Source organism: Mesocricetus auratus, unplaced genomic scaffold, assembly GCF_017639785.1.
Source record: "Mesocricetus auratus isolate SY011 unplaced genomic scaffold, BCM_Maur_2.0 Super-Scaffold_100037, whole genome shotgun sequence".
In the NCBI taxonomy this organism is placed as follows: Eukaryota; Metazoa; Chordata; class Mammalia; order Rodentia; family Cricetidae; genus Mesocricetus; species Mesocricetus auratus.
Window position 1 is genome coordinate 12,154,731 of NW_024429215.1, and position 23,550 is coordinate 12,178,280.

General features: G+C 42.9%; 1 protein-coding gene and 1 long non-coding RNA gene across 12 annotated transcripts in view; one reads left to right on the plus strand and one right to left on the minus strand.

The window, feature by feature from the left end:
- LOC101842133 (NACHT, LRR and PYD domains-containing protein 5-like) overlaps window positions 1–10,393 on the minus strand; it is a 49,829-nt gene extending 39,436 nt beyond the window's left edge. For 3 of the 11 annotated variants that reach the window (XM_040734179.1, XM_040734175.1, XM_040734182.1), the window contains exons 1-2: window positions 10,012–10,263; window positions 723–800 (exon numbers count right to left, since the gene is read on the minus strand). In XM_040734179.1, coding sequence (XP_040590113.1) covers window positions 723–800; window positions 10,012–10,042 — 109 coding nt within the window. In that variant the 5' untranslated portion in view covers window positions 10,043–10,263. The other 8 variants (XM_040734184.1, XM_040734181.1, XM_040734177.1 and 5 more) reach the window with 7 other exon arrangements.
- A 5,189-nt stretch (window positions 10,394–15,582) lies between these two features.
- LOC110339629 lies at window positions 15,583–23,229 on the plus strand. The gene is made up of 3 exons (XR_002381668.2): window positions 15,583–15,794; window positions 21,199–21,318; window positions 22,936–23,229. It is a non-coding gene; the product is annotated as an uncharacterized LOC110339629 (long non-coding RNA).
- Window positions 23,230–23,550: the final 321 nt, after the last annotated feature.

Below are 23,550 nucleotides of genomic sequence, written 5' to 3' on the forward strand. Positions count from 1 at the left end.
CAAGTTACCCTCCCACACCTCTTTCTAGAGAATTTCGTAGAATTGTGTGTGCACATGTGTCTGTTATGTGGTTAAGTGCAGTTTATATGTGTGCTTGCCCATGGGGATGAAAGAGGTTAACATTTGCTTTCTCTCCCCTTGAAACACTACCCTTTCAAAAGGTCAATTACATGTCTGCATGGGTACATGTGAGATCTTTTTTTTTTTGGTTTTTATGAGACAGGGTTTCTTTGTATTGTTTCGGAGGCTATCGATCCAGCCCAGCCTCGAACTCACAGAGATCCACCTGCCTCTGCCTCCCAAGTGCTGGGATTAAAGGCGTGCGCAACCACCGCCCGGCGAGATCTTCTTAACTGTGGAGAACAGAGGTGTTGGATTTCTTGCACTGGAGTTACCAGGGGTTATGTGTCACCTGATGTGCTGGGAACCAAACTTCATGCCAGTATGCATACACATAAGATTTCATAGGTCTATCCTGGAGACGGTGGCACACACATTTAATGCCAGCAGTGGGGAGGCAGAGGCAGGTGCATCTCTGTGTGATTAAGGTAGCCTGGTATACAGAGTGATTTCCAGGACAGTCAGGACTACTCAGAGAATCCTTGTTTTGTAACAACAGAAACAACAACAAAAAAGAGTTCAGGGATCTAATTATTTAGGTAACACTGTAAACCACGTGGCTTTAAGTGTATCCATGTTTACACCCCACCCTTCATGCAAACCTGTGGCCTGTCCCTCATCTGGCCCTTGGTCACTCTGGATTTGTTCTCTGTCTTCTTCCAGGTTACTCATTGAGTCTTCTGCAACAGAGAGGAAGAGAGCACTGTTAATAAGTCACAGTCTAAGTGCTCCACCTGGGGATGAGAATGCTCCAATGTCCAAATGACTGTGGAGAATTAGATCAAGTCTTGACCCAGTTTATGCCTGGAGGAATCTCCTAGGCCATCGTGAGCACCAAGTGAATTCATTCAGGCAGCCATCAGGAGGGTGGCTGGGAGGCATCACAGACTAATATTTTTGAGCCAGGGTCTCACTCTATAATTCAAGCTGGTCTAGAACTTGCTATGTAGACCAAGCTAACCTTGAACTCAAATCTGCTGGCCTGTACCTCCCAATCCAAATATTGGGATTGAAGTTGTAACACTATCATGCCTGGCTCATCACTAGACTCTTGAATGATTCTTGTCACTCAAAATGACACCTGCTTCTTGCCTCAAAAACAATAAAAGTGAATTAATGACCAACTTAAGTTTTTGGGTAGGAAGCATGAGGTTTGTGTAGCCTTGAAACCACTACTTAGGTAACCTGGAAACAATCTAGGTGCTCCTCAACTGAAGAATGGATAAAGACTATGTGACACATTTAGACAATGGAGTATTACTCTGTGGCCAAACAGCAACTACTTGTGGCTGAAGAGATGATCAGATATTAAAAGCACTGACTGCTCTTCCAGAGGACACAGGCTCAATTCCCAGTATCCACATAGCAGCTAACAACTGTCTGAAACTCCAAGATCTAAAATCCTTAGACAGATATATGTGTATGTAAAACACCTATGCACATACAATAAACAGAAATTTAAAAACTAACTACTTAGTATCTGAAATGCATTACATGGCAGATTTAAGAGCAGAGTTCCTTTTTAAGTAAGTTTATGACAACACCAGAAAAGACCAAGAAACTTTTTCTAAGTGCAATAGATGATTGAAGCCAGTACTTTATGGACATGCTATCATTGGAGACTGAGCCAGAGCCTCATGCTTGCTAAGTACATGCATCCACTAGGGATTGAAGCCAAGCCTCATGTGTATTTTGCACAAATAAGCATTAGAGATTGAAGCCAGTATCTCATGACTATGCACACAGTACTACCACTAGGAACCAAGGCATCATGAACGTCATACACACAGTACCAGAGGCTAAAGCCAGGGTCTCTTACATGTTAATCACAGCAATACAAGAGACTGAAGTCAGAGCCTCATTCTTGTTTTGTATACACAACCACTAGGGATCATCAATGTCTAGGAAGCACAGGGAGCAGAAAGAACATGGAAAACTAGAGCAAACAGTCAGGCAAACAGCAGTTGTAAATTCTGAGTAGGGGAAAACATTGTGAGAGTATTATAGCTGACCTGGAACTCACAGAGATCCATCTGACTCTGTCTCTCTAGTCTGGGATTTAAGGCATGCACCACCACAAAATCATAGAATAATTTCCCAAACTGAAGAATGACATGGTTAAGAAAGTGCAAGAAGCTTACCAAACATCAAAGACTCGAACAAAAAGTGTTCCCTTGCCACATAATAGTCAAAACACCAAACTTAGAGAATCAAGAGAGAGCAGTGAAAGAATAAGGCCAGGTAACATATGAAGGCAAACCTATCAGAATTACACCTGAGTTCTCCATGTTATCTCTGAAAGACAGGAGGTCCTGAATAGATGTTCTACAAACATAAGAGATCACGCATGCCAGTCCAGACTATTATACCCAGCAAAATTCTCAATCACTACATATGGAGAAAACAAGACATTCCATGACAAAACCAGATTTACACAATACTTGTGCATAAATCCAGCCATGCAGAAAGTTCTTGAAGGAAAATTCCAACTCAAGGAAGTTAACTACACTCTCAGGAACATAGGCAATAGATAGTCACACTTTACCAAAAGCAAGAAATAGGGTAAAATCACACACAATACCAACAGCAAAAACAGATCGAAAACAAACAACAATCAAAACTGAATGGCCATTAATATCCCTCAATGCTCTCAACTCACCTATAAAAAGACACGGGCTAACAGAATGGATACAAAGGCAGAATCCATCTTTCAGCTGCATAAAAGAAAACATCTCACCTTCAAAGACAGATGTAACCTCAGAGTTAAGGGCTGGGAAAAGATTATCCAAGCAAATAGCCCTAAGAAGCAAGCTGGTGTAGCTATCCTAATATCTAATGAGTTATACTTCAAACTAAAATTAATCAAAAGAGACAAAGAAGGTGATTTCCCATTCATCACAGGAAAAATCCATCATGATGAAGTCTCAATTCTGAATATCTATGCACCATAACAAATGCATCCACATTTGTAAAAGAAACATTACTAAAATTCAAATCATACAGTAAACTCCACACATATAGTGGGAGACTTCCAACACCCCCACTCTTACCACTAAACAGGACCAGACAGAAACTTAAGAAACCAAAACTAACAGAATTTATAACCCAATTGGCTTTAACAGATATCTATAGAACACTCCATGTAAACACAAAGAATATACATACTTCTCAGCACCACATAGAGCCTTTTCTAAAATTGACCAGATATTGGGCAATAGAGCAAACCAACAGATAAAAAATTGCAATAACCCCTGTATCTTGTTGAGCCATCATGACAAAATTAGACTTCAATAAAACACAAATTGCAGAAACCCACAAACTCAAGGAAAGTAAATAATGCTCAGTTGCATCACTCCTGACTAAAGGAAGAAATAAAGTAATCAGAGACTTCATAGTATTCAGTGAAAATGAAGGTACAACATATCCAATCCTATGGGACACTTTGAAAGCAGTGCTAAGAGGAAAGTTTGAAGCACTAAGTGCCCACCTGAAGAAACTGGAGAATAGACACACTAGAGAATTAACAGGACACCTGAAAGCTATAGAACAAATAGAAACTCAAACAGGAGGAGTAGGCACAAGGAAATAATCAAATCGAGAGCTGAAATCAATAAAGTAGAAAGAAAATACAAAGAATCAATGAAAGAAAGAGTTGGTTCTTTGAAAGAAGCAACAAGATACACAAAACTTTATCCAAAGGAACCAAAAGGCAGACAGAGAACATGCAAATTAACCTAATCAGAAATGAAAAGTGGGACATAACATACACTGCAGAAGTCCTGAAAATCATCTGGTCATATTTTGAAAACCTGTACTCCCCAAGTTGGAAAATTTAAAGGAAATGGATTACCAAAACTAATCAAGAATAAGCAATTTAAATAGACCTATAACACCTACGAAATAGAAACAATCATTAAAAGTCTCCCAACCAAAAAAAATCTTCAGGGCCAGGTGGTTTTAGTACAGAATTCTACCAGAAATTCAAACAAAATTTATACTCCCTAAATTTTTCCACACAATAGAAGATCATTGCTAAACTCTTTCTATGAGGCTACAATTACCTTCATACGGAAAATACACAAAGACACAACTAAGACTGAGAATTGAAGACCAGTTTCACTTATTAATATTGATGCAAAAATGCTCAACAAAATACTGGCAAATTGAATACAAGAAAACATCAGAAAAACTCAACTACCATGATAAAGCAGGCTTCATCCCAGGGACACAGATGGTTCAACATACAAAAATCCATCAATGTAACCCACCACATAAACAATCTGTAAAAGAAACCACATGATCATATCACTAGATGCTGAAAAAGCCTTTGACAAAAATCCAACAACCCTTTCAGGATAAATGTCTTGGACAGATCAGGGATAACAGGAACATACCTAAACTTAATAAAGGCAATATATAGCAAACTGACAGCCAACATTAAACTAAATTGAGAGAAAAAAATCAATGCAGTTCCTCCCTCTAAAATCAGTAACAGGACAAGTTTGTCCACTCACTATCTCTTCAATACTGTACTTGAATTCTTGCTAGAGCAATACAACAAAAAGGAGATAGAGACATACAAATGGGAAAGGAAGAAATCAAACTTTCACTATTTGCAGATAAGATAATTTATGTAAGTGACCCAAAGAATTCTACCATGGAACTCGTACAGCTGATAAACACCTTCAGCAAAGTGGCAGGATACAAGACTAACTCAAAAAAAACAGTATCCCTACTATATATAGAAAGTAAAGATACTATGAGAGGATTCAGTGAAACATCACCCTTTACAACAGCCACAAACATAAAATATCTTGGAGTAACTCTAACCAAAAAGGTGAAAGTTCTGTAATTACTTAAAGTTCTTGTCATAAAGAAAGAAATTAAAGAAGATTCCAGAAAATGGAAAGATCTCCCATGCTCTTGGATAGGTAGGATCCACATAGTAAAAATGGCAATCTTACAAAAAGCAATCTACAGATTCAATGCAATCCCTGTCAAAATCCCAGCACAATTCTTCACAGACCTTGAAAGGATAATGCTCAACTTTATATGGAAAAACAAAAGACCCAGGATAGTCAAAACAACCCTGTACAATACAGGAACTTTACGAGGAATCACCATCCCTAACTTCAAGCCCTACTATAGACCTATAGAAATGAACACAGATTGGTATTGGCACAAAACAGTCAGGTAGACTAATGGAATTAAATTGAAGACCCTGATATTAATCCACACACCTATGAAAACCTGATATTTGACAAAGAAGCTAAAATACAATGGAAAAAAGCATGTTCAATAAATGGTACGGGCAAAACTGGATACGGACATGTAGAAGATTACAGATGGATCCATATCTATTACCATGACAAACAAGTTCAAATGGATCAAAGACCTCAACAAAAATCCAGCCACACTGAGCTTCTTAGAAGTGGGAGGTACCCTTACAAGAACTGGCACAGGAGACCACTTGCTGAACTTAACTCTAGTAGCAGAGTCACTAAGATCGACAATGAATGAGACCTCCTGAAACTAAGAAGCTTCTGTAGTGTAAAGGACACAGTCACCAAGACAAAAAGGCAGCCCACAGATTAGGAAAAGATATTCACTAACCCCACATCTGACAGAGGGCTTATCTCCAAAATTTACAAAGAATTCAAGAAACAAATCTCCAAATCACCAAAAGGATCCAATTAAAAAGTGGGGCACAGAACTAGAGAATTCTCAATAGAGGAGTCTAAAGTGTCTGAAATACTTTTCAGAAAATGCTAAACATCCCTAGCCATCAGGGAAATTCAAATCAAACAACTGAGATACCATCTCAGTTGGCTAAAATCAAAAAACACCAATGACACTTTATGCTGGAGATGGTGTGGAGAAAGGAGAACACTCCTCCCCTTCTGGTGGAAATCAGTATGGATATTACTCAGGAAAATGTGAATCAGTCTACCACAAGATCCAGCAATTCCACTCTTAGGCATATACCCCAAAGATGCATATTCATACAATAAGGACTTCTCTTCCACTATATTCATAGTAGCGTTATTTGTAATAGCCAGATCCTGGAAGCAACCGAGATGCCCCTCAACTGAAGAGTGGATAGAGAAAATATGTTATATTTCCACAATAGAGTACTTGGAGTACTATTCAGCAGAAAAAAAAACAATGTTGAATTTTGCAGGCAAATGAATGACACTAGAAGAAACCATCCTGAATGAGGTAACACAGTCACAGAAAGACAAACATGGTATGTACTCACTTTTACATATATATATATATATATATGGATATTAGACACAGAGAAAAGGATTACCCACCTACAATTCACACTTCCAAAGAAGCTAGGAAACCAGGGGTCCATAAGAGAGACCTACAAGGTTCTCCCAGTGAAGGGGAAAAGACAAGAGTCCTTGAAAAACTTGATAGTAATGGGGGGAGGGAGGTATGAGATAGAGCAGGAGAGAACAGGAGCTGGGGGAGAACATGAGATCAGGAGGATTGAGTGGGGGGAGGAATAGAGGAGAGCAAGAATTGAGACAATAGAGGGAGCCACTGTAGGTTTAACGAGAAATCTGGCACTAGGGAATTGTACAGAGATCCACAAGGATGACCCCAACTAGGAACCTAAGAAATAGTGGAGAGGCTACCTTAAATGCCCTTCCCCTACAATGAGATTGATGACTACCTTAAATGCCATTCTAGAGCCTTCATTCAGTAGCTGATGGAAGCCAAAGCAGAGATCCACAGCTAAGCACTGAGCAAACTCCTGGAATCCAGTTTCAGAGAGGGAGGAGTGATGAACAAAGGATCAAGACCTCAAGACCAAGGTGGGAAATCCCACAGAAACAGTTGACCTGAGCAAGTGGGAATTCATGGACTCCAGACTGATAGCTGAGAAACCAGCAGAGGACCAAATCAGGTCCTCTGAATGTGGGTTTCAGCTAGGAGCACTGGGTAGTGTATGGAGCCTCTGGCAGATGAACCTGGATATATCCCTATGCACGAATGGACTTCAGGGCCCATTTCCCATGGAGGGATACTCTCTTAGCCTAGATATACTTGGGAAGGCCTAGGCCCTGCTCCAAATGACTTGATAGATTTTGATGATCCCTCATGGAAGACCACACCCTACTGGGGAGTGGATGGAGAATGAGATGAGGGTGTCAGTGTAGGGCATAGGAGAATGGGTGAGGAAACTGGAATTGTTATGTAAGATTGTTTCCAATAAAATTTATTTAAAAACCTAAACAAAAAACCAAACCAAAACACAAAAATACCTATAAAATAAACCAAAAAATAAAAAACCAAAAACCAAAAAAAAATCCCATAAAAAAGTAGAAAATAAAACAACACACATGCACACACAAAATTAACCAGTTCCCCCAAAGAACCAACCAATGAAACTCAATGACCTGGACTGGTTAACTTGAGACATAGAATGAAGAATACCTTTCACAGTTCTACTAATTCATAACGGCAACCAGCAAGTTCACCTTAGTACAATAAGCAAAAGACTGAGTGACTCAAACAGATGAGTGTGTCTTCCAACTGCACGTAAAGTCATTATTATTCACAGCATTAAGGATTATAGTGATGCATATTTTTTGATACCAAGCTGAGTGTGTCTTCAATGCCATCTTAGGCATGGCTATTGTGGTTCTTGTGAAGAGCAGTCCCTACTTCAGTGGACAGAGAAACAGGTACCAGTATTTAGGGCATTGAGCAACACAACTAACTTTGTTCTTTAATGAAAAATCAGAATTTTATCAGACATCCAAAACACAATAATCTAAACACAATGAAGTAATATGCTTAAAATAGTACAAAACACTATTTCCAAGCTAGCTACTAAGTGCAAGAATAAAATAAGGTCACTTGCAATTAATGGGCTTCTGAGACATTCCAGTTGATGAAGTACAACACAGCTAACTTCTAAGTACAAATGACACCCAGCCTTGCTGAGAGAAGCAAAGACCATTTAGGACTTGATCAGTGACACATGGGTACATTTACATCAAGAGGAGGCTCTGCACCCTTGGGACACACCCAGTTGTCCATCAGTAGAAGCAGGAGCCTCATGTGTAGGAGGTTAAACACCACGTACAGCTGAGCAGCTTGCCTCTGAGTCAGCATAATCAACACCTGCTGAGGGGTATGGACACAAAGATCAGCCAAGGGCAGGGAGAATTCCTGACATCCTCACGTCTGTTGCTTCCTACAATGCACACTGAAAGGCAATTGCAACCTAACCATCATTTTAATAAAAACTAAAACGTGCTGTATGGTGGTTTATCCATACTCATGGGTGAGGGACAGTCCCCCAAAGCACTGATGACCAGCAAACATTGAAGTCTATGTTTGTTAGTCAGAACTGAATGCTTGCTGAACATAGTAGTTCATACCTGTAATCTCAGTAATTTAGGGGTTGGCAGGTTGGTTGGTCTGAGTTTAACAAGATCTTGTCTCTAAAAGCCAAATAAACAGATGAAATTAAAGAACAGACAAATGAAAACACAACAATCCCCTAGGTGGCTAGGCATCTCTCTATAGGAAGAACATTGACTTCAGTGTGACTCAATTTAAAAAGTATTAGCTGGGTGTGGTGGTGCAAGCCTTTCATCTTAGCACTGGGAGACAGAGGCAGGCAGATCTCTTGAGTTCCAAGGCCAGCCTCGTCTACATAGAGAGACCAGTCTCAAAATTTTATGAGCATAATTTAATGCTCAAAATTTAAATGGTTACATTTTTATTAAGATTTATCTAGATGTTTTAAAATATGGAAACCAAAAAAGCTAAACAGCAACAAACAAAACTCTCAACCATTGGGTGGAAAATTCAGTCTAAGAAGGCTAAACATTGCATTCACACAACTTTAGATATATACATAGATCTCACCCCTTGGCATTTCCCCTGAACTGCTGAAGAAAAAGGAGTTCCCTTGGGTAAATGCTTTAGCAGGGTGGAAGGAAAGGACTTTCACTTTTTAGAATGGTGTGAGAGCAAATAATTCTTCCCCCCAGAAGAGACTCTTGCTGGCTTTTTGTTTGTTTGTTTGTTTGTTTGTTTTTTAGGGGAAGGGTTTTACAGTACATCATTTAATTTAACGTAAGCAAAAATAAATAAAAAGTAAAAACTACAATGTTTTCCTTAATCCCGTGTTCAAAACTTATGTGTGGCGAAGCAATTTATGACTTTATACCTTGGGTTAAAGTACTTTAGAACATCCCAGATTTCTTAATAGATCAGACTGGAAGCCGCCAAACTCCCTCCTCCCCCACCAGAACACAGGGTTGAGAAAACAGATTCAGCTGAGACACTTTGGGGGAAATCTGAGGGGGGCGGGCATGAGGAAGCATGGAGGACTGAAAGCTGCCCTGGATGTTTTCTGCAGAGTGAAGTCTTTTAAAAACAAACATAAACCCCAAACAGTAACAACAACCACAACAAAAAGCATCAGTTTCCTTTACCCTGCATTTCCACTATCATTCCTGCCTTCCCAGACACACCCATTCATCCCCGAGTGTCTGGAATGACTTGATAGAAGCAAGGAAACCTGCAGGGCTCAGCGGTAAGGATGCCCACTGCCATGCCCGAGGACCCAAGTTTGACCCCCAGAGCCCACATCGTGGGAGGGGAGAAGCATGTCTTTCATGCTGTCCCATGACTCCCACATGGGTGCATCCACATACATGGAAAATAGAATGCAGGGCTTCAAATCTCTTTCAAATTGGTCAGCGTCCCATTCAGATTTTCTCACTTGGCAACCGCAACAAACAATCCCTCAGGTCATATAGCAACTCTCAAACCATAAGTCACAGTGGTTCATGAGCCTCGCAGTTAACCCAGCAACAACCCAGACTCCCATAAAATGTGGCCCAGACATCAGCTCACCCCCAGCCAGCTGCATGTCTCCAGTTAACATCCAGGACTTGGAGGGGCGAAGGCACTTCCTAAATGCCCCACAGTCCAGGTTTGTATGAAAAACAAACTTGGGGTGACATTATCTCCACCCCAACGAGATCCTTCGACCCCTTAGCTCTCTCTGGTCTAAAGACAGAGCAGGGGGGAGAGTCAGCACAAGTTAACTGGCCTGAGAGAGGTGGTGATAATCTAGAGAACCAGCTGGAACTGAGGTAGAAGTAACCCAAAAGCTCACCTTCAAGCGCGGAGCCTTTTTCTGCAAAGGGGCAACCTCTGCAAGAGAGCCCCTCTGTCTCCACTCCACACCCGGGTGGTGACAGCCTTTGAGGCAGTTCAGGCTAGCGAGTGCTTAATGCCCATTGGCTGCAAGTTCTCACTGGCCCTTCCCCAGTAGACCCAGAACAGCTGTGCTGGAGAGCAAACATTGACAATCCTCCCACCCCTCGGCTTGCAGCTGCTCAGGGGAAGGTCATCTACCCCACCCCACCCCCATGAGCTTAGACTCTTATTATTTTTAAGATTTAAAAAAAAAGCATGAGTGCATGCACGGAGGCCAGAAGAGGGTATGGGATCCCTTGGGGTTGTATGAATTTGGGTGCGGGGGGGCCAAGCTAAAGTTCTCTGCTTACACCAACGGCTCAGGGCTCATAACCACGGATCTACTTGTCCAGATAAAGACTCATTCTTACCAGCGAGCACAGAACCTGGGATATTCACACACCCCACTGGGTGTTTCTGAGCAGCATGTATTCCGGGTCCTCACCTTTTACAAATGTAGCCTGGAAGTAGTGCTTAGCATTTACAGGTTTTTAAAATTTTGCTGCAAGCTGACAATCATAATCTGGTGTATGTGTGAAGTACAAAATGGCATTAAATATATTCAGTGTGAGATGACTAATTAAGCTAAATATCATTTTGGAATATTTATGTCATGGGGGAGAACTTGACATTTATTGTTAGCAAATTTTGAAATCTTTTTTGGGATTGCAGGGGTTTCAAGACAGGCTTTATTTGTGTAGCCCTGGCTGTCCCGGAACTCACTCAATAGACCTGGAGAGTCTTGAATTCAGAGATCTCCCTGCCTCCAGAGTCCTGGGATGTGTATGTTTGTGTATGTGTGTCTGTGCCTCTGTGTGTGTGTACTTGAATGTGCATGTAGAAGCCAGTGGTCAGCTTTGCCTGTCGTTCCCCAGGTGCTGTTTATTTTTCTAAAGAATTCATTTTTGTTTTATGTGTATTAGAGTATTCTGCCTGCATGTATGCTTGTACTGTGTGAGAGCGTGCATGTGTGTGTGTGTGTGTGTGTGTGTGTGTGTGTGTGTGCATGCGGTATGTGCATGCATGTGTGTGCCCACTTATGGTGCCCAGGGAGGTCAAAAGAGTGCATCAAATCCCCTGGAACTGGATTCATTGGTAGATGTGATCTGCCACATTGGTGAGGGGACCTGAGCCCAGGTCCTCTACAAAATCAGTACAGTAAGTGCTCTTAACAAATGAGCCATCTTCCCATCCCCCATTTTTAATGATAGTATTCCTGACTGGCTTAGAGCACACAACCCCCTCCTTTTTATTCATGGGTTAGGGGGCTTGAACTCTGGTCCTCAGGCTTGCACAGTGAGCACTGTACAGTTTGAGTGATTACCACGGACCCTACACTATATTAATTTTAAAAACTTACATTTACTTAGCATGTTTTTGTTTGCATGCATGTGTCTGTGTGTCACTGTGTGCATGTGTATATGCAAGTGTGCGTGGATGCAGGTGAGTGTGTGTATGTCTCTCAGGGGACAGTTTCATTCTCTCCTTCTACCATGTGAGACCTAGGGATTGAACTCAGGTCATCAGGTTTGACAGCAAGCACCTTTACCCATTAAGCTATCTTGCCAGTCTGAATTATCCCTAAATATAGTTGCTTCCTGGTGTAGCACACCTCCTATTTTCTTGAAACATTATACCTTCTACCTTCAAATTCCTTTCTCCACAGCCTCTGCTAACTACATTCTGCTTCTGAGTTCAAATGTCTTGGCGACATGCAGTGTTTGTCTTTCTGTGCCTATTGTACTACATTGAGTACCATGTTTTCTGTTAACAGTTCATACTTGCGGCTGCAAATAGCAGGATTTCTTGCTTTGTGATGGCTGATACAATTCTGTTATGCATGTGTACTACAATTTATTTATCCACCCACCTGCTGATGGCTACTTAGGATAATGCCACTTCCTGGCTATTATGAACAATGAGTACTTCCTTATTAGCACACAAGGCATTGTGTATCATTAAGTCATAAAATCTTTAAATGTTTATTTATGTGTGTATGTACGTGCCTGCACTAGCTAGTATGTACTGTGTGAGCACAGGTGCCTGTGGAAGCCAGGAGAGGGTGTCAAACACCAGAACTTGTCTTAAAAGCAGTCGTGAGACTCCCAGGGTGGGTTCTGAGAGTGAAACTTGAGTATTCTCAAGAGTACGAAATGCCCTTACCCCCCGAGTGACCATTCCAGCCCTCCTACCCTTACTGAACAAAGTGTCTTTTAGTCCTTTCTCTCCTGTCCTCTTACCACACCACCCTCTTAGGATAGGTTGATTATCTTGACTTGATCATTCCACACCGGATTTATATAACATCACAATTGTGCTGTCCACACTGACCATGATGACATCTGATGCATCTAATATGCTAATAGCAGTTTGACCACAACAGCTCAAATGAACTAAAAAAGTCAATAAATACAGAAAAAAACACTTCAATTATTTAGCTAAAATAATTGTGAAAACTTTCTGTACCTCCTTTATGTGTTGTGCAGGGTCTCATGGGATGAGTGTAATATATGTCCTGGTTTGAGAAGGGGTGGAGGAAATGGCTCAGTGCTTATTGCTCTTGCAGAGGATCTAAGTCCATTTCCCAGAAGCCACATAGGGTATCTCACAATCACCTAAAACTCCAGCTCCAGGAGTAACGGGGCGCCTTCTTCTGGCTTCTGTAGGCACTTGTGTACACAAACCCACGCACTGACACACACATACACACACCCACACACACACAATTAAGGAGAAAAGAAAGTAAAAACTAGAGTGTTTTATAATAATGAAGCCAATTGGGCTGAGGTCATAGCTTAGTGTTAGCATGCAAGCCTAGCACACATGGAGCCCCATGTTTGATCCCCGGCATCTCATAATACCAGGCATGGTAGGGCAGACCTGTAATCACAGCACGTGTTTGGTAGAAGGAAGGAGACCAGAAGACACTCAAGCTAGTCTGATCTAAATGGACAGATGGTCAAACCTCCCTCAAACTTTATTTATTATCCATTCATTGTTTAATTATGTGTGGGTGTGTCCATGGCATGTGTGCACACGGGGGTCAGAAGTAAACTTGATGGGAGTCATTTCTCTCCTTCCACTATGTGAATCCTGGAGATGGAACTCAGATCATCAGGTGGTAAGCCCTTTGGCCCATTTAGCATCTTGCTGGCCCAGATACCTCTACTTAAAAAATAATTGCTAATAGAACCGTGCTTCACCTGGTCATCACCAGAGTGGTTTCCTCTGGCAGCTGATGGGAGTGGATGAAAGACCAGAACAAAATATTAAGGAGAGAGAGAGAGAGAGAGAGAAAGAGAGAAAGAGAGAGAGAGAGAGAGAGAGAGACAGAGAGAGAGAGAAGACAAGAGAAGAGATAGAAGAGATAGAAGAGAGACAGAGAGAGAGCTCAAATTGGAGATCTCCATGGGATTCTTCCCCACAGACCTCAGGGGACCCTGTGGAAGAGGGGGAGGAAGAATTGTAAGAGCCATAGAATCAAGGACACCAGGAGAACAGAATTGATCAAGCAGGTCTCATAGGGTCTCACAGAGACTGAAGCAGCACCCACAGAGCCTGCATGGGCCTGAGCTAGATCCTCTCCATATATGCTATGGTTGTTAGCTTGCTGTTTTTGCAGGACTCCTAACTCTGACTCTTTTGTCAGCCCTTGGCTCTCTTATCCTCCCACTGGATTGTCCCTTCCAGCCTTGATAAGAGTCTGTGCCTAGTCTTTCTGTAACTGGTTCTGCCATGTGAGGGTGCTCTTCCTGGGAGGCCTGTTTTTTTCTGAAGGGAAACAGAAGTGGAGTGGGTCTGGGGGACTAGAGAGGGGCACTAAGTGGAGTGGAAAGACTGGAAACTGCAGTCAGGATGAAAGAAAATTTGAAAAGAAAAGGGGAGAGAGAAAAATAATGCTAGATAATGTTTACTATGGTTGTTCAAGATCCAGGATCAACCTTGGTGCCTTTCAAGGGATATATTGTACTAACGTAGTTTAAATCTGTGCATTCTCTTTATCTCTATATCAGTATGTATGAAGTATCCTCAAAAAATAGACCTACTCTATGACAGAGCTGCACTACTTATCAGGACACATGTGTGCCAGTGATCCTGGTCCTCAGGAGGCTGAGGCAGGAGGATGATGAGTTTGAGGCCCGTGGGCACTTTAACCTCGCAGCCATCTCTACAGCTCCTCAATGGAGTTCAGCTGCCCTCAACATGGATGCACAGGTGTCTAGCTGTTTGTTAATATCTCAGGTAGATCCCTCAGTTCTTACTCACATTTGTAGAAGCTCTCAGTCTCTGTGCATCTCTGCCTGTTTTTGTGACTCTGTGTCCCTGTGTCTTTATGGTATGTCTCTGTGTGAGACAAGTCTCTGCCTGTCTGTGTCTTCTGCTTTTCTGTCTTTCTCTCATTGTGTCTTTGTCTCCCTATCTCTGACTCCTCATTTGAATGTCTTTGTGCTGTGTCTCCTGCATGTCTTCCCATTTTTTGTTCTTCTATATATCTCTTTATCTCTGTCTTCCTGTCTGTGTCATATCTCTCTGCCTGTGTAGCTGTATATGCATCTCTCTGTCTCTTTGTCCTTCTTAAACCAACATTGTTACTTTTCTTGGAAATGCCCTATGGCAGCCAACTTTTAGAGGTAGGAACAGGTTTCTTCTGAACAGTGTATGTACTGGGCAATTAGTTAATGAACACTTGCCCATGCTGAATTCCTGGTGTATTTAATGTAGTTCTCTCAGCACCCCAGCAGGTGAAACAGATTTACCAACCCTTGTAACCACCCGGTCCCACTTCAGTGTCTGATCTGAATAGGAATATAGTGATAGTCCCTAACCCAGAGGGGGCTCACACCAACCTCCTGAAAACTAGCCTGTTCCACACAAAGAAGGGTCTGCAAATCAGCAGCTGCTTCCAGTTTACATTAGAAAGGATTTGCCTCCATAGCATCTTGAGGCATTAAGAGTTCCAGTCTTACACCGTATGATGCTTACCCACCTGGGCCTGGCAGAGAACAACTTGAGGGATGCAGGGTCGAGGCATATCTGTAGAGCTTTGAAATATTTTACATGTCCTTTGCAGAGACTGGTGTAAGTCTACAAGTATTTTCTTCCTGGAACTCTGTAGTGGGGAGGGGAGACTAGGAGTCTGTTAAGGATTCATTTATGCAGGAGGATAAGTATCCTGATGATTTTGTTTCCTTTTTTTTTTTGAGACAGGGTTTCTCTGTATTGTTATGGAGGCTGTCCTGGAACTAGCTCTGTAGACCAGGCTGGCCTCAAACTCACAGTGATTCCCCTGCCTTTGCCTCCCGAATGCTGGGATGGATGCAGCTGAAAAGAGACTCTCAGCATGTGACTATCTGGATCAGAGTGTGGACCTTTGAGATGCCTGTGGGAGATTGCCTTGAAGGTGTTCAATAGAAAGACTCAGTCTGAAAGTGGGTGTAAGTATTAAAATGACTTGTGTCCTGGACTGTATGAAAGTTGACAAAGTGAGTGGATTATAAGCATGCATTTATTCTCTCTGTCTCTATCTCTGTTTCTGTCTCTGTCTCTCTGTTCTTATCTGTGAATGTGACAAGCTGCTACAAGGTTTTCCAGGGAGCTTGAATTTGCCTGCTCTGCTAGGGGCTGATGAAACAAGGCACCGCAGGGTGGAGTGAGCCCACAGCAGGGGGCATGGTACTTATGCAGAGGGTGATGGAGTGCTGACTGGCTTGACCTTGTGCAAACCTTATGCAGACCAACAAGGCTACTGTGAAATGAGGAATGAGTTCAAAGTATATAGGAAAGTTGTTACTACTGTCATTTTGTAGGCAAGTAATCTACTGGCTGAGTCCTCCTTAACCCACACAGTGGAAATGTTTAGATTTTATGGATGTGGAGGAGCATCATTGGGGGAGCTACTAGATGGAGGTCAAAGAGTCTGAACACTAGATTACATTAAATTTATCTTGGCACTGATTGTGGAGTCACACACTGGTAGGATTTGCTGAAGGAGGCATTAACAGGAGGATCACCAGTTTGATGCAAGCCTGGGCTACAAATTTTTAAGCCAGGAGGCGGTGGCAGACAACTTTAATACCACTACACAGGAGGCAGAGGAAGGCAGAAGTCTGTGAGTTCAAGACCAGCCTGGTTTACAGAGTGAGTTCCAGGATAGCCAGGACTGCTTTACAGAGAATCCCTGTCTCAAAAAACAAAACAAAACAAAAATTCCTCTTGGCAATCTCATGTATTTGCAAAGCTGTGTTTTCAGTGACAGTTATGGCAACAGGGACCTTCCTAATTAAATGAGGGAAAAGGGGCAACCTGAATGAATGATGCCTTAGGGATAATGTCTTCTTGCTATCACTCTGCTGCTGTGGATCAGAATGCTCCTCTTCCTCCTCCTCCTCATCATCATATTCCCCTTCCTCTTCCTCTTCCTCCTCCTCTTCTTCTTCTGTTTCTTCTTCTTCTTCTTCTTCTTCTTCTTCTTCTTCTTCTTCTTCTTCTTCTTCTTCTGCTTCTTCTTCTGCTTCTTCTTCTGCTTCTTCTTCTGCTTCTTCTTCTGCTTCTTCTTCTGCTTCTTCTTCTGCTTCTTCTTCTGCTTCTTCTTCTGCTTCTTCTTCTGCTTCTTCTTCTGCTTCTTCTGCTTCTTCTTCTGCTTCTTCTTCTGCTTCTTCTTCTGCTTCTTCTTCTGCTTCTTCTTCTGCTTCTTCTTCTGCTTCTTCTTCTGCGTCTTCTGCGTCTTCTGCGTCTTCTGCGTCTTCTGCGTCTTCTGCGTCTTCTGCGTCTTCTGCGTCTTCTGCGTCTTCTGCGTCTTCTTCGTCTGCGTCTTCTTCGTCTGCTTCTTCCTCCTCCTCTTCTTCTTCTTCTTCTTCTTCTTCTTCTTCTTCTTCTTCTTCTTCTTCTTCTTCTTCTTCTGCTTCTGCTTCTTTTTCTGTTTCTTCTTCTTCTTCTTCTTCTTCTTCTTCTTCTTCTTCTTCTTCTTCTTCTTCTTCTGCTGCTGCTGCTGCTGCTGCTGCTGCTGCTGCTGCCACTGCTGCTGCTTCTGCTGCTTCTTTTGCTTCTTCTGCTGCTTCTTTTGCTTCTTTTCCTCTCTCTCTCTCTCTCTCTCTCTCTCTCTCTCTCTCTCTCTCTCTCTGTTTTTTGAGACAGGGCTTCTAAGTCTATCTTTGGAACTCAGTTTATAAACCAGACTCATGAGATTCTCCTGCCTCTCACTCCTGAGTGCTGGGATTAAACTCAAGTGCCACAACCACCCAGCCCAGAATGCTTTCTAAATGATTATCTGTTGACCATTTATCTTGCACTGACATGTATTCCTTAGACAGCTTTCCTCAGAGTCCATATTAGTCATTTTATCATTTGTGTATCCAAATACACAACAAGAAGTTACTCCAGAAAAAAATTGTTCATTGTGGCACAAGGTTTGAGGGGAATACTCATTCTGTCCTCATGAGAAAGACATAGTGGCAGGAGCAGGAGACAGCCAGACATATTGAGTCTGTAGGTGTGAACCACAGAGCAGACAGGAAATAGGGTAACAAAACCTCCCAACTCAGCTGGCAAGATGCACTGCTTGACAACCAGAGTTAGAGTCCAGGGAACAATGTAGTTAAAGGAGATAGCCAGGTCTTGTAAAGGAGATAACCAAGCCTGGAAAATTGTCTTTAGACCCCTCAACATGTGTATTATGTCATCAGCACACACACACACACATACACACACACACACACACACACACACACACACATGAATGTGCACACAGAAGCAACCAAGGATGCACGTGCATACACATACCATGCAAAAAATTAGTGCTACTTATCTGCAATATGTATGTATGGCCATCCATTAGAGCACTGGCAAGTTACTGGGGACAACACACCCCAAAACAAATGACTCTCGCTCACCTAGCTGCCATCAACTATAACAAGCTCTTTGGTTAGGGGTGAGGACTTGTTAGTCCTTCCCCAGTGTATGGTGGATTTTTAACTTGATCTTGTGCAGGTCTCATGCCAGCAACCATAGCTGCTGTGTGTCAATGAGCACAAGAGTTACCTCATGGCCAGAAGGCAACATTCCACAGCTCTCCTCCCATCTTTCAGTCCTTCCTTTTATCCCTACCATGTTCCCTGGGAGGTTAATAAAGATGTCATATTTGTCAAAAACATGGAAGCAGTAAGGGCCATTCAAGAGTGTTCTGGTTATTTCCTTTCAGGCTGAGGCAGTGTTCCTTGACTTCAGCTTGCTGTGAGCACATGACATCAGCTCTCAAGAACAACAAAGGCCTGAGAAGTCTGGACCTGAGTTGTAATAGGCTGAGTGACGATGGGGTCATCCTACTTTGTGACTCTCTGGCAGATGCTGACTGCAAATTGTCAATTCTGGAAAGAGTCTCCCTCCATTTTCTTCTCTGAGGCCAAGGTTCTTCTACCTTACGTTCTCTCAGGGTGCACTTCCAGATTGTTCCTTCCACTCAGGAATCTGGCAGCTCTAGACAGTCATTCTGAAAATATGGTTTTACCTGGAAAGTGTTTACCAACATATGTACTGTTGACTGCCCAGTATTGTTGACCATTCCTAGAGGCTGCTTCTTGTAGAGCCTCATATACAACTTGTAGGCAACCCCCCTGGAGAGTCTCCTCAGCAGTTATTACCGCTTATAACAAGCAGAGGGAGGGACATTTTGAGTCCTGTAAGTTTAGGAAACTTTCTGGGCCTTGAAAGTTTCAGTCTCTTACCTGGCTTTTTGAGCATGCCTCCTCCACCTATCAGGAGGGAATATAGCAAACAGCTATAAGTGCCACGTTTACATGCTAGCATATTATTTCTAACACAGCATTTTTCTCTGTAGCTCTTAACCACAGAATAAACTCCCAAGCACCTGCTACTTTTGTACCCCTGTAGGCAAGAATCCTTGCCGAATCTGAAGCTTGCTAGGGGATTGCAATATGGCTCAGCTGTTGTGCAATCTGGGGCTGGGCACTCTGAGCTGAGTCCTCAGATGGTGGGGCGTGCCGCCTTCACCCCTGTCTGTGTCTGTCCTACAGGCTGGAATGGTGCAGCTTCACCTCCCACGCTTGCCATGCTATAGCATCCATGCTTGGCAGTCACAGGAAGCTGATGTACTTGGACCGGAGCAAGAATGTCATCGGAGTCAGTAGCATACTGACCTTGAGCCTGGCATTCTTGTCCCATAGGCAGGCAAAAGATGTCATTCTGTAAGTTCTATGAGAAACTAGTTTCCTAAGAAGAATACTGTAGCCTCAGTAGCAGCTGGGAAGGGGTTAAGCATTTTCTTACCTTAAAACTCAAAAGACTGGAATGTCAATTTGTCACAAAATAGGGTTTAATGCAGTCTGACTCTCTTTTCCCTGAATTCATCTGGCTGGGTTCCCCAGGGAGGTATCCTCAGGTATCTATTCCAGATAGCTGCCTTCCTAAATCCCCTATTCCATGGGTTCAGAACACTAATGTACAGCCAGGGGTCCTCGTATCCTCCTGTTCTGATGTCAGGTCAGGCATGAGGCCGATTCCCAATCCCAGGATGAACTGAGAGCACCTGGAATTGTAGGTACCCACTGACAGATAAAGAAGGTGGATGCTCAGGCCTCCTGATTACCTGCAGTTATTTAATGAGCTATCAATATCTTATTGACCTAGGTAGGCTTCCCATGCACAAACACAACTCAAAATCTCCCTGTGGAGAGGGAAATGCTACCATGAATGTTTCCGGGAATGTGACTGATTCCTGGGGACAATCAGTCCCCTTCATGTGTCCTTCAGACCAGCCTCCTGCCTCATGGGAAAGGGATCTGTGTCCTCCTGACTGCTACCCTCTTGCCTTTCTTCCTTTCCTTTCTGTTTTCTTCATTTTATTTTCCAGTTTTGGCTGAAATACATGGGGCAGAAACAGATGCACAGAAACAAAAAGAGCAGCAGAGAGACAAACAGGGACACATAAACAAAAATGTAGGAGTGAACCCCACAAACCTATCCACCCATGAGGGCGGGGACATGTAAACTCACACAGGTAGATATAAAAGGAAGTGAAAGGAAAAGGAACATCCCTTTTCTCCTGGAAGCCAGCCACGCTTCTAACTCCTGGTTTGTGCGACTCTCTCTCTGGTAAATAAATATATTGTTTTCCATATAGTATCATTATACAAAAACACACAGAAAAAGAGAGGCAGGGAGACAGAGACACGTATATAGTGACACACCGAGATAGGGGATATGTGTGCATGAAGAGCCACATAGAAAAACAGAGACACAGAGTCATTTGCAGACAGACACACAGAGACAGAGATGTAGAGCAATTCAAAGAGAAACACACTGGGAGACAGACACACAGATATTGAGGTAGAGAAGAAACATAGACACCATATAGAGACACATGTAGGCAAAGAGCCAGAAGGTGACAGACCTTTCTCCCGTTCAGTGTACACCCCATACACCTACTTTATTCTGTTGGCCACTGTGGTCAGCCCTGGTCCACCAGAATATGAATGGTATGACAGTACCTAGGCTATGGGGGGAGTGCCTAGGGGCACTGCTTACTTTGTGTCCCAAGCAAGTGAGTCACAGCACAGGAATCCAGGCCCAGAACTGTTTATTTCTAGACATTTCTTCATAATGTAGAACAGGATGGCCTCACACTCATAGAGATTCTCCAGCCTCTGCCTCCTGGGGTGCTAGGATTAAAGGCATTCACCACTACAAATACCCAAGTCAGAACCAGCTTGCTCTTTGTTTAGTCCTGGCCTCATGCTGGTCTCCTAGGTGGCAATTTGCTGTGCTAGAGTGTTCCTGGATCTTCTGGGATTAAAAATACCAAGCCTTGTTCTATGCCCTTCCCAGGAAGAAGACATTGAATAATAGAGTGGACATGTACACAAGACTAAAGGGTCCAGAGGTTGGGGACGGCTGTCTGAAGATTGTGCAAGACAGGAACTCTTAATGCCTCAAGATGCTATGGAGGTAAATTCTTCCTAACTTAAACTGGAAGCAGCTGCTGATTTGCAGGCCCCTCTTTATGTGGAACAGGTTAGTTTTCAGGAGCTTAGTGTGAGCCCACCTGGGTTAGGACTATCACTATACTCCTATGCAGATCAGACACTGAAGAGGGAACAGATGGTTAGGAGGGTTGATAAATATCTGTTTCACCTGCTGGGGTGCTTGGGGAACTACATTAAATACACCAGGGATGCAGCATGGACAAGTGTTCATTAATTAATTGCCCAGCACATACACTGTTCAGAAGAAAGAAACCTGTCCCTACCTCTAAAATTTGTTTGCCATAGGACATTTCCAAGGGAAATAACAACATAGGTTTAAGAAGGACAAAGAGACAGAGAGATGCATATACAGCTACACAGGCAGAGAGATATGGAGACAGACAGATAAAGAGAAAGACAGAGATAAAGAGACATATAGAAGAACAAAAATGTGAAGACATGCAGGAGACACAGCACAAAGACATTCAAATGAGGAGTCAGAGATAGGGAGACAAAGACACAAGGGGAGAAAGACAGAAAAGCAGAAGACACAGACAGGCAGAAGCATGTCACAAAGAGAGACACATCCATAAAGACACAGGGACACAGAGTCACACAAACAAACAGATGCACAGAGACTGAGGGCTTCTACAAATGTGAGGAGGAACTGTGGGATCTACCTGAGATATTAACAAACAGCTAGACACCTGTGCATCTACGTTGATGGCAGCTGAACTCCATCCAGGGACTGCAGAGATGGCTGTGGGGTTAAAGTGCCCACTGGCCTCAAATTCATCATCCTCCTGCCTCAGCATCCTGAGGACCAGGATCACTGGTGTGTTCTGAGTAGTGCAGCTGTGTCATAGAGCAGGTCTATTTTTTGAGGCTACTTCATAACTACTGATGAAGAGATAAAGAGAATTCACAGATTTAAACTACGTTAGTACAATATATTCCTTGAAAGGCACCAAGGTTGATTCTGGATCATGAACAAACACAGTAAAAATTATCTAGCACTATTTTTCTCTCTCCCATTTTCTTTTAAATTTTCTCTCATCTGACTGAAGTTTCTTCTCTTTCCACTCCTCTTACTCCCCCTCTCTTGCTCCCCAGACCCACTCCTCTTCTGTTTCCCTTCAGAAAAAAACAGGCCTCTCAGAAAAAGCACCCTCACATGGCAGAACCAGTTACAGCAAGACTAGGTACAGACTCTTTTCAAGGCTGGAAGGGACGATCCAGTGGGAGGATAAGAAAGCCAAGGGCTGACAAAAAACTCAGAGATAACTCATGTCCTACTGTTAGCTTGCTGTTTTTGCAGGACTCTTAACAACCATAGCATCTATGCAGAGCACCTAGCTCAGAACCATGGAGGCTTTGTGGTTGCTGCTTTAGTCTCTGTGAGACCCTGTGAGACCTACTTAGTTGATCCTGTTCTCCTGGTGTCCTTGACTCTCTGGCTCTTACAATTCTTCCCCCCCCCCTTCCACAGGTTCTCCTGAGCTCTGTGCGGAAGGATCCCATGGAGATCCCTAATTTGAGTTCTCTCTTTCTCTCTCTCTCCTTAATATTTTGTTGTGGTCACTTCATCTGCTCCCATCAGCTGCGGAAGTAATCCACTCTCATGATGCCTGGGTGAAGCAGGGTTCTACTAGCAATTATTTTTTAAGTAGAGGTATCTGCACCAGCAAGATGCTTAATGGGTCAAAGGGCTTACCACCTGATGATCTGAGTTCCATCTAAAGGATTCACAGAGTGGAAGGAGAGAAATGACTCCCACCAAGTTAACTTCTGACCTCCATGTGCAGACATGATATGGACATACCCACATATAATCAACCAATGAGTGAGTAATAAATAAAGGTTGAGGGAAGTTTGACCATCTGTCCAGACTGGCTGGAACGTCTTCTGGTCTCCTTCCTTCTTCCAACCACGTGCTGGGATTACAGGCCTGCCCTACCATGCCTGGTATTATGAGATGCCGAGGATCAAACATGGGGCTCCATGTGTGCTAGGCTTGCATGCTACCACTGAGCTATGACCTCAGCCCAATTAGCTTCATTATTGTAAAACACTCTAGTTTCTTCTTTCTTTTCTCCTTAATTGTGTGTGTGTGTCAGTGTGTGGATTTGTGTACACAAATGCCTACAGAAGCAAGAAGAAGGCACCCCCTTACTCCTGGAGCTGGAGTTTTAGGTGAATGTGAGATAGCCTATGT